At 41.8% G+C, this 11,343-nt stretch overlaps 1 protein-coding gene across 1 annotated transcript in view; it reads left to right on the top strand.

Annotated features, from left to right (window-relative positions):
* The window catches only part of LOC116086553 (F-box-like/WD repeat-containing protein TBL1X), a 166,882-nt gene extending 156,357 nt beyond the window's left edge, over positions 1–10,525 (top strand). Inside the window, exons 12-16 of the mRNA XM_031364762.1 lie at positions 223–297; positions 665–792; positions 2,900–3,065; positions 6,210–6,311; positions 7,241–10,525. Coding sequence (XP_031220622.1) covers positions 223–297; positions 665–792; positions 2,900–3,065; positions 6,210–6,311; positions 7,241–7,267 — 498 coding nt within the window. The 3' untranslated portion in view covers positions 7,268–10,525. The remainder of the gene's footprint in view (positions 1–222; positions 298–664; positions 793–2,899; positions 3,066–6,209; positions 6,312–7,240) is intronic.
* Positions 10,526–11,343: the final 818 nt, after the last annotated feature.

An 11,343-nucleotide genomic window follows, 5' to 3' on the forward strand; every position in this document is an offset into this window, starting at 1 on the left:
CTGCTCCTTTGTAATAATATATGGCAGTGTTTTTCATGAATGAAAAGCAAAGTGAGGAGAGCATAATCATGTGTGGGTTCTTATGTAGTCTTTGATATTCTGTGAACTCTCAGTAGGCCCTCAGCACTGCAGCACTGGCAGCATGCTACTGCCCCTTGGTAGAGCTAGCCTTTCTTAAATAAAAGCTATGATTTCTTTCTGAAATTATGTGCTCTCTTGCAGAATGAGGTCAATGCTATCAAATGGGATCCTTCTGGAATGTTGCTAGCCTCCTGCTCTGATGACATGACATTAAAGGTAATGTTGGTATCTAAAGGGATGGATTGCCTAATCCTAGACAAGGCCCTGTACAGGCACACAACCCTTCCAACCCTTACCATCTGGAACATTACTTTGGACTATCTTTTCTCCATGACTTTCCTGGTCTCTAAACTTTTGTTCTTCCATGAAATTTTGACATATTGAGGCCACAGTTCTACTGAAAGACCTTATGGCCTCTGCTAATGTGCCTGGTGGACTCCTTGCTGGCTTGTGAGCCTCTCCCATATCTACTACCCAAGGAGTGCTCCACAGAATGAAAGTGCTGCAACAGAATGAAAGGAGCTGAGCCATTCTCAGTTAGAGGCACAATACTAGCTCACACTGTTACCAATGCCTCTTCCAGATCTGGAGTATGAAGCAGGATGCATGTGTCCATGACCTCCAAGCTCACAGCAAAGAGATATATACCATCAAGTGGAGTCCCACAGGACCAGCCACCAGCAACCCAAACTCCAACATCATGTTAGCAAGGTAAAGCAGGGCAACCTCCCAGCTCTGAATCCTTCCTGAGGGCAGCTTTGTTCTCTGCCTAGTGAATAACTCAGCTGGAAGACTCACTCAAATCTAGAGACAGCAGTGTTGAAGCTCTTCCAAACTGAAAAAAAAATGGTGGTTCTCTTTGAAGGGAGGCAAGAGGAAGTATATCTCCTCCCTTCATATCCAGAGATGGTTCCAGGAACCCTTTTGGGTATCAAAGTCCATAGTTGCTTAATTTTGTTTGCCTACAACCACTTAATACCTGCCCTTGTTACTTTAAATCATGTCTAAATGGCCTATAATATCCATACAATAAGAATGCTGTACAGATAGTTTAGGTAACAATGCCAAGCAAAGGATCTGTACATGTCCAGTACAGTTTTGTGTGTGTGTGTGTGTGTGTGTGTTTGGGGGGGGGTTGGTTTGGTTTGAGACAGAGTCTGATTATGTAGCCCTGACTGACCTGGAACTTGTCATGTAAATTAGGCTAGTATAGAGATATACCTTCTACTTCCACTCAAGTGTAGGATTATAGGCCTGCCTAAGATGCATTTTTTTTCCCTTCCTTCTTAATGGTTTCTTATCTGCAGTTTGATAAAACCATGAACCTACAGGTGTGTGTGGGGGGGGGGGGGTTCTGGCTTAATGAAAGTTTTTAAGACAAAGAAAGGAAAATAGTTTAGCTTGGAGCTCAGAGTTTGTTCTTGAGTCTCCATTCTGGGCTGAAGAACAGAGATTTTGACTAGAGATAAAAGATTCCCTGCCTCAGCCAAAGATAACCTGAATCTATTAATATAGGAAATGCCAGTCAGCCAAGTGCCAGAACCAAGGGGCCAGAGGTATCTCATCCAAAACAAGTCACTTTGGGATTTTAGTGCCTGGATAGAACCTATGGCTTTGTGCATGCTGTGCAAATATGTAGAGTACCATCGAGGACACCCTGCCCCCTACTCTTGGTAGTTTAATGAAAACATTTAGACTGATGCACTAAAGTCATAAGCCAGAACGATCTTAAAACCATGATACGGATATTTGGAGTTTGGATTCATGCACTGTGGTTGTTTAATCTAGATGAAACCAGACCCCAAAGGAATATTTGTTTTCCAAGAAGCAGTGGGGAGCTTGGTCTGTGTTGTTCTAGTGGATTGTAGAGGAAGTAATGGGTAGGTAGTTCTCTTCTGAGGAAAGAAGCACCTAGTAATAAAGTGGGTAGCCTTTTCTAGAAATGAAAAACAGCTTTGTGGAAAGTGTTTATTTAGTCCAAGGTTGTCTTCAATAAGAGATCACTTGCCTGGCATACACATCATCACCAGAAACTGAAACGAAAAGGAGCCTAAACCACACACAAAAGTAATCCAAACATTGAGTGGCTGAACTAGAAGAACCCCAAGGTCTTAACTCTCCTTTTTGAATAATTATCCAAAAACCTAGTTACATTACGATAATGGAGTGTTAACACATAGGTGTCCTGGTATCACACAGTACATACCAGGAACAGATAGATATACATTATCCTCTAACTCTCAAGAACAAAAAGACACACTGAGCCTTGTGAGACTGTGGAAAAACAGAAAGCCAGGTGATGACAGCCCTTTGATATGTGCTGTTCTTTTAATTCTGAAAATAATTAAATTTTGTAGTCTTAGCCAATGTCATTACATATGCACATGTGATTGTACATGCACGTGTAGGTTTAGAATTTCTCATATGTAAGTGCATCTCACTCAATTTGTTTTTATTTCTCTCCAGTCATGGCTGGGTGGACTTAGTTATTCAAATGGAAGTATAAACAGTGATAGTGTTTTAGAAAAGTTGGTTGAATGGTCTACAAAAGCATTTTGTGATAAAATATGGAAACTGGAGAAAGAAATGAGCACAGTGGCAAAATGGAAAAACTCCAACTTGGCTTGTGCAAGGCTCTGGGTTTCATCTGGTGGCAGCTTTACTTTTCTCTGGTGAGAAAAGGCTCAATAGGATATTATCTTAAAACAAATTCAAGTATGTTTCAAATACAATGGAAAAACGGTTCACATGAGATACATCATAGAGATTTTGAAAAACCAACATATTTCAGTGGTTGTTTTTTCTGTCATCTTCCTAGTGCTTCATTTGACTCTACGGTTCGACTGTGGGATGTGGAGCGAGGTGTTTGCATCCACACACTGACCAAGCATCAGGAGCCTGTCTATAGTGTAGCGTTCAGTCCTGACGGGAAGTATTTGGCCAGTGGATCCTTTGATAAGTGTGTCCATATCTGGAATACTCAGGTAATGTCTTGACTTCTGACTCAATCCTTCCTGAAAGACGTATGTCCTTCCGGAAAGCCATGTTCTCAGTTCCTGGACTGTCAGGAGGTCTGGGGAAGGAGTTATCTCAGGGAGTGAATAGACCCTCTCCATGGAGATTGCAGGTTCTGTGTGGTCTGCTCTGTGGACCTCAATGACATAGGGTCTTCTCCACTTATAAGCCTGGAGTATGTCTTTCCATCTGACCTCAAGCCAGAACTTTCAGCTTGGCATTTTTGGAGCATTCTCCCTTAGAGAAACCACTATCTTCAGTTGTCTTATCCTGGCAGGGACCACCTAACCTATGTCATGCTGAAGAAAAAACATAACCTACTTCTGTCACTTTAGAAATGCTGCCCTTTGTGGAAAAAGGTCCTGTGGGTTGCCTTTCATAAAACCTTTCCAGGGGGACACTGTGGGACAACCAACTTGACCTTCCTCCCTGTCACTGTGGAGCAACTTGGAGCACAAAGGAGTACAAGGCTTGGAGTTTTCACATTTGCAAATGTCTCATTTGTTTAATACAGGATCTATGAGTATTGGATTATCATTTCAGCAGGGAGTGAAAAGGGGAGGGGTTGGAGTCAGTATATCCACTCTGGGAATCTCTAGCCTTACTTGGATAAGCAAATTCTGAATATCAAGAGTAGAAGTGGATGAGAACTGTGGTAGACTGGGGGTGGGGGAAGTGTTATACTGTGCAGTTCTTTGATTTCTTTTTGGTTCTGGGGATAGAACCTAGTGCCTTGGAGGTAGTCTGCCCTGAGCCTACATTTCAGCCCTTGGTTATCATTCCAGTTGAAAAAATAGTTTGGCTGCACTACTGAAAATAGGTAAGGAGTCAATTTGGCCTCAGGAAAGGTCCAGTGCTTCACCTTCATGTAATTCACCTTTCTCATTTCTTCTTGGGGTGTACCAATAGAATCCTGTCATCCTAGCACTGGAAAGGCAGGAGAATCAAGAGTTGAAGCCAGCCTGGCCTGTGTTAACAAAAAGCAAAACAGAACAGAAGGTAGAAACATACGTAGGAAGACTTACTCATATAGAGAGAATACATTCTGCTAGTAGTAGTACACCTTGAAGGTGCCAAGAGGATGAAAATACAGGTGCTTCTATGGAGCCCAATTCACTTCTATAAGATGGTATAGGATATTTTTACTAGGTGATTCACAACACTCAGTACAATACAATGTGAGTATTATAGGAATACTGGTTAGACTTTTGTGGGGTTTCTTTTTTCCCTCCCCCTCACCTTCTCTTTTCTTTTCTTTTCTTTTTTTTTTAATACTGAGGATTGAATCCAGGGTCCTAGAACTCATTCTGTACAGCCTGGGTTGGCCTCAAACTTGGAATCTTATCCCAGTTTTTGGAGTAGCTAGGATTGCAAGCCTGGTTCATTGAAATTTGACTTATTATACAGTGTGTGTGTGTGTGTGTGTGTGTGTGTGTGTGTGTGTGTGTGTGTGTGTGTGTGTGTTTTGAGAGGATGCTGAAACAGTTGAAAGTTACTAGGTTCATATTGAAGGGAGCAGTGAGTTATTTTGAGACATCTTAAGAACCTGTTTTAATCCCCTTGTTATAAACATATATAATACTGTTGGCCTGATGTTCTTCATAGTCACAATGTATACTACATTTTGTTTTCTACATAAACAGAAACTAATATTTATCAGAATGCATTTTTCATTATGCTTTGCTAATGCTTACTATAGCTGGATAATGGTATATATATGTATATATATGTGTGTGTGTGTGTATATATATATACATACATATATATTATAACAAGTAAATATATGTATGGCAAGAACACTTCTACTGTGGGTAAGAAGTAATGAATAGTTGGCAGACACGGGCTTAGAGACTGTATTAGTCAAGGTTCTTTAGAGGAATACAACAGATAGAATGAATCTGTATCAAAATGAAGATTGTTAGAATAGCTTACATGGTCTGGCTAGTCAAACAATGGCTGTCTGATCACACAGGAAGGGCCAAGAATCCAGTAGTTTAAAAGTCCACAGAGCCGAGTGACTCAGCTGGTCTTTAGTCTACATTAGAGTCCTGAAAATATAGGCTCTAGTCCTATCAGCCAGGTCATGTCTTAGCAACAGGATAGATGAACTTGCTGGTGAGACTGAAAGCAAGCAGGCCAACAGCAAAAGCTTCCTTCTGTGTGTTTTTATGTAGGCTGCCACTAGAAAGTATGGCCTAGATTTAAGGTGGGTCTTCCCAGTTCAAATGATCGAATCAAGAAAATGCTTTACAACTGTGTCCCAATGCTTGGGTTTTAGTTGACCCCAGATATAATCAAGTTGACAACCAAGATTAGCTATCACAGTGACCTCTCATGTCATGTTTTATAAAGACATTTAGACATTCAAATCTAGAGAAAGCAAAGCTTCCTACATCTTGTGATGCATGCCAAAGCAACCACTAACAAATACCACAGAACAAATGTGTATGTTCATTCTTATAAACTATATCCAAAATTCAGTTTTAACTTCATGCCACACTAATGCGTGTAATTGTCTAATTGCTAGTGGGAGGGGTCCTTCGTGCTCACTCTAGTGCTGGGAGGAGGAGACAGGAGAATAAGATGAAGTTTGATGATAATCAGAGCCAGAACTAGGTAGCAACTGGAGCAGGTACAAAGGCCTCAGCCCAGGAGGCTGATCCAAGCCCTAGGAAGGAGACAAGAAAGGATAGCTTAGTAAGGGGCACTCGTACCTAAGTACCATAGCGGCTTAAGAACAAGCCTGGCAGAGCCACTGGGGAAAGCAAGGAATATGGCTTTGTGGCAGAGCTTGTGTCTAACACCCTGGTGCCCCAGATTTCAAATCCAGCACTGAAGGGTGGGAAGAAAGAAAAAGGTCAAAGAGGTCATTAGTCTAAGGACCATATCTGGCAAGTGTGCCTCTCATGGAAACCTGTCTTGGCTTTAACTGAAATGTATTGGCAGTTCTGTGTGTGGCAGTAGATTGATGTTTATGGTAATTCCTTTAACTTCAGTATGCTTGAAAACTTCTTAATCAAATAGAGGTTTATGCAGGAACAGTGTACCCCCTTTTATTGCTCTCATTTTTGGAAGCTCATCTGAGTTACCATGATAAATGTTTTGCTTTTCAGAGTGGAAGTCTCGTCCACAGCTACCGAGGAACAGGTGGCATATTTGAGGTGTGCTGGAATGCTCGAGGAGACAAAGTGGGTGCCAGTGCATCTGATGGCTCTGTAAGTGGTGCCTCTGGTCTACTAGGAGTTAAGGGTTGTCCGGCAGCTAATCCCTGATCCAACCCTAGGTGCTTCCAAAGGTCTTGTGAGGCTTCTTGGTCCTGCTGAACTTTACCACATAACAGTTGCTCGTTACATATGCACATGCTTGCATGTGTTATAAAGGAGGCTTCTGTTTGGGTTAAAAATAGCCTTCTCTTTGTCCCTGAATGTCAGTGAACTTGATTCAGTCAGTCACCTGCAGTGACTATGTACACATGTGTAAATGCCAGGATGTAGGGGATATCTGGAGTCCTATTTAGTTGTCACTACTTTGGTGCAGGGTGCCATTGACATTTCACTGATGGAGTCCAGGGATCCTGTTAAGCCTATTATAGTGCTCTGGACTGCTCACTATTGCTAAGAAATATCTGGCCACAAATAATGTTAATATGTAGACTAAGAAACTTGTTCCTATTCTGTTGCCAAGTGCATGTTCTAGAAAAGCAGTGTCATGAGAAGATAAAGTTTTCAGACAGGCCTCTTGGTTTCTGTGGATCTCATTGTGGTCCACTAGCATATGTAAAGTTTAATTTGCCTCAGAACTTGAGGTTGTGTTCTGGCTAATGGACTGAGTGGTTGGTGTGGCCTGAGATCTTTTGTTATCTGCTCCACCAAGTATGATCCAGTCTATGACTAGTACTGATGACCTCTTGAGTTTCTGGGAATGGTCCTTGGTCTGGCATTTCCCTTGTCTGGTCTTTATTAGAGTTTGGTCCTTCTGATGTTTAGAAACTATCCTGTTTATAGAGTTTTCCTCTCTTCTTGACTCTGTTCTATTAAAATTTTACAAGCATAAAATTGGTGGCTAGGCTGAACCCTGCCAGGACATGTTTGAAGGCACTTGATGTTATCACTCAGACTAATAGACACTCTATCTTTCTTTCCAGGTCTGTGTTTTAGATCTCCGAAAGTAAACACAAAATGTAGAAAACAAAACCATTCTAATGGAGCAGCAGTGAATGTGTGGGATTGCAGCACCCTTCCTATGATGGGCTCCAAACTGTGTGAACTTGACTTGTTCGAGTCTACTTGGAAATCACCTGTCCCTGGCCACAGGATTATTTCCCCCTCCCCTAATCTCCATCCAGAAGTTTAAAACACAAACAAATACAAAGTCATACACATGGTTGTATCACAGGAATATGGTTTCCACCTAGAATGCTCAGCTGGGGAAGGATGAAGCCATCAGCTACATGGTGCATGGTTGGTTTCCATCTAGAACAGGCTCTAATGACTGAACAGGGAAGGAGAAACACAAAGCTGTGCCAAAAAAATAAAGAAAAGGTTAAAAAAATGAAAAAGAAAAATGCTGTGATAAACCAAAAGGGAGGAAAAGCCTGCCCCTTATGGTGTTTCCCTCCTATCAATTTGGATACTATAGTTGCTTTCCAAAAGACCAGTTTGTACCAATGAAAATGTGTGACTTTGTAATCCCAACGCTGTATTTTCTAGAACCTTCTTTGGTGGTTTTTCTATCTGCTAAAATTCTGTGGTCTGGGGGCCTCCCACCTCAGATGAAAACTGTTTTTGGCTTACTCCTTCTGTCCTCCCTTGTTGTTGCCCACCCCTTCCTCTGATGTCCTTGCTCTGGTGTGGTCTCACTTCTAACAAAATCCTGCATAGATATGGCCACATGTACACAGTGGATCTTTGTTGGACAGCACTCTCCTTCCCTCTCGTCCCACTCGTACCTATTGCTTACTCTGTCCCTTTCTCATAGTTGCTTCACATTAGGTCCCAAAGGCACTTTCAGAGCATAGTAAGTGCTTTATGTAAGAAGGCAGGGATGGGGACTTTTTACAGAAAAAAAAAAGACTTACTTATAAGAGAAAGAACCTGGAGTATTTTTTGAAAAAAATATTTTTATGTTAAAATGACTTTAAAATCCTAAAATGGCCATCAGACATAGAGAGTTTTGTGAAATTCATATTTAAAAGACTAAGAAGACACTGGCAGAGTCTGAGGTGTCTAATTACCCCTTTCCCTTCAGCTTCACGAAAGGCAGTTAGGAAAGCCGTGGATTGGGAAGCGTCCTATGGAAGAACAAGGGGATTGTTTTGGCATGGCAGCTGGTAGGGAAGAATGAGCCCACTAGTTAAGCATCAAGCAGAATGCTGAACTGTTTGGTACACATTTACTTCAGTAGCCAATAGGAACACAGTGAAGAAGCCACCCTGACCAAGTGTGGCTCATGGCACTTGCCAGCTACATCTTTCTCACAACAGTGTAGCTACAGATGGGCACTTTTATCAAGAGCTTGCTTGGTGAATATTGCAAAACTGATCCAAAGGCCTCAGTGTCACTCAGTCTTGTGAAGAGAGTGAGTCTCAAGGGAGACTTTCAGTCCAAAAGAATTATGACCCAGGTAGAATGTCACTGATCATTTCTGCCCACTTTCCAATTTCTCTTACCGAAGATTAGGACAAAGCTTTCTAAAAAAATGGGAAAATAATAGGAAAGAAAAATTTTGGCTATTTTTTAAAGACAAAATGAGGCATAGTATGCCTGGTAAAGTTTGCCATCATTGAATCAGGTGGCCTTTGTTCGTTTCTTGTCATATCTTGACACTGACTTGTTTCTTTAATTAGTAATGGGGGACAGACCAGAAGGGGGCTGCAAGAGGCAGTATGTAGGGTCCCGTCTGCAGCTGAGGCAAGTGTTTCTTAGAGAAAAGTATACATATATGAAGCCAAAAATCAACCAGCAAGGAGGGTCAGGTGCTCCCAACACAACAGACAAATGTTAGCACCAAAACATGTATTAGCCTCCACTTTGACATGTAAATTATGTGAACCCTCAAAATCTTAAGTGTTGTGGTATTGAGTTGAGTGATGAGTTTGGATTCTGCCACCTAAATGCTTAACAAAGAAAGCCCAAGTTCTGTGGAAATTTTAATCATAGCAGATGTCTCTGTGTCAGTGGATATGAAGTTTCCTGCCCTGAGACTGCTTTAGCTTTAGGATATAATTTTGGAAGTCCAGATAAATCCTATCATTGTTCCCCAAATACGTTTCTGTTCATCTCTACAGAAGATCAGCTGTTAGATGCCAGCCTATTGTAAAGGTATGACTTTCATTTGACAAGTTCCACATTGCTATATGGTGGTAATGGGTAGATGGCACATAAGGGGTTCATCAGACAATCTCTGGGTGTCCAGGCTACACCCCCTAGATGAATCTAAGCCACATAAGAATTATTATTTTGGAGTCAATGGCTGTGAGACTAGGACAAAAAGGTTCAATCTACACAAGAAGAAACCTAAAGACCATTCATTTCCCTGGCCTTACAGCTAAACATGGACAGGAACTTAGTGCTGGCCACACAAGGACCAAGCAGAAGAATGCAGCCCACACCCCTGAAGTTCATCCCCATAAGACAGCTCAGTCTGCAGCTGTTTCTGGAGCGGCCAGCATTTGGACGCCATCATTTGCCTGCTGTCATAGGGCAGGTGCATCATCTTTGTGGTCAAGGGGTGGCCCATGTATTATGCTGTTACCTAACATTGTTTATAACTCCTAAAACATTGTGAGGAATGGTTAGTCTTGTGACCAAATTCAACCTTGAAAGCAGTGTAGTCACATAGCAGCCTTTCCAGGTATTTTTTCCTTGAGTTTGAAGTAACCATATACCATTCCCAGCACATCCAGGATGCTGCCTGTAGAGGACCGAAGGGCCAGATGGACCTTACAAAGTTCAACTCTCTGACCCCACTCAACACCATAGGACTTGACTTTTTGTTCTGTCTGACTAAGAAATAGACCATGGAGCCAAGTGAAGTGCACTTTGTCACATGTAAGGATCTGCTTTGTTCCTTGTTGCTTTTCCCTTTTTAAACCTTTGTTATACCTTTCCATTCTGTTTCTTGTCAAATGCATAAATGTCTGTTCTGCAACTCACTGAAGTTTTGAATTCTGGCTTGTGCAGTTTTTATTGTCTGTGTCAGACGTACAGCCAGACATGGTCCTCTTTCAACATTTTCCACATTCTGTTAAGCACCATCAAAACTCCCTTCCCCCTCTGTCCTCTATCCCTTCCCCACTCCCATTCACCCCACACGCTCTTCGAGAAGAAAAAAAAAGAATCACCTTGTGTGTTGTAGCTCATTTGTTTCAAGAGAGAATCAACAGATCATATTCAGTGTCTTGAATAAATTGCTCTATTTTGATATTAGAGAACATAGTGACTGTGTTTTTCTTTTTGTTTGTTTCATCTTGCTTGAAATCTGTAACATCTGCTGACAACTGAAGGAGAGAACAATGTAGATCACTTATTTCTGTGAAGATACCTGATAAAACTTATATTTATTTTGGCTCTTAGTTTGAGAAGGCACAGTCCATCGTGGTGGAGAGGTTATGGTGGTCTTGGCCCCATCTGTGGTAGCAAGAGTATGAGGTGACATATTTGTGCATCCATATATCAGTTAAGTGGCACAAACTTAAACCCCCAAGCCCCAAATCTAAGTCATTCACTGCACATAGAAGGGGAAAAGCTCTAAGGCCCCCATGATTTGAGGAATAGTTCTGAAGCTCACTTGAACAAGGGTGAAGATCTGAGACAGTCTTGGATCAGATGGGTGGGTACAAAGTCCCCTTGAGCAGAAGGGAAAGGTCTGTTGTTCCAGTGGGAAAATGTCAAGCAGAGTAAACAAGAGCAGAAAGATCCCAGATCCTTTTGGGCTAAAGGTGAACAGTCCTTGTTCAGTGGAGGAACATTGCATAGTATCTCTTGACTAGGTACTGTTGTCATGAACCAGCCCAGCATCCGGGTAGACTGGGGGAGGCAAGTGGTGCGTGGCTTGGGTTATTACAGGGACAAAAATTGCTTAATTTTGGCAATATTTACCTTTCTAATTCGCTACTCTGTGGCCAAAAGCCACTGACTTCTCTTGATTAACACCTGCTTTTAGCAGTGGGGGATTAAGTAAAGAGGTTGTTACTTAGGCTTTTTGTTCCTTTACTCACCGACCCTTCATTGATCAGGTGAGAGGTTC

The sequence above is a fragment of the Mastomys coucha genome, chromosome X, assembly GCF_008632895.1.
Source record: "Mastomys coucha isolate ucsf_1 chromosome X, UCSF_Mcou_1, whole genome shotgun sequence".
Lineage (NCBI taxonomy): Eukaryota > Metazoa > Chordata > Mammalia > Rodentia > Muridae > Mastomys > Mastomys coucha.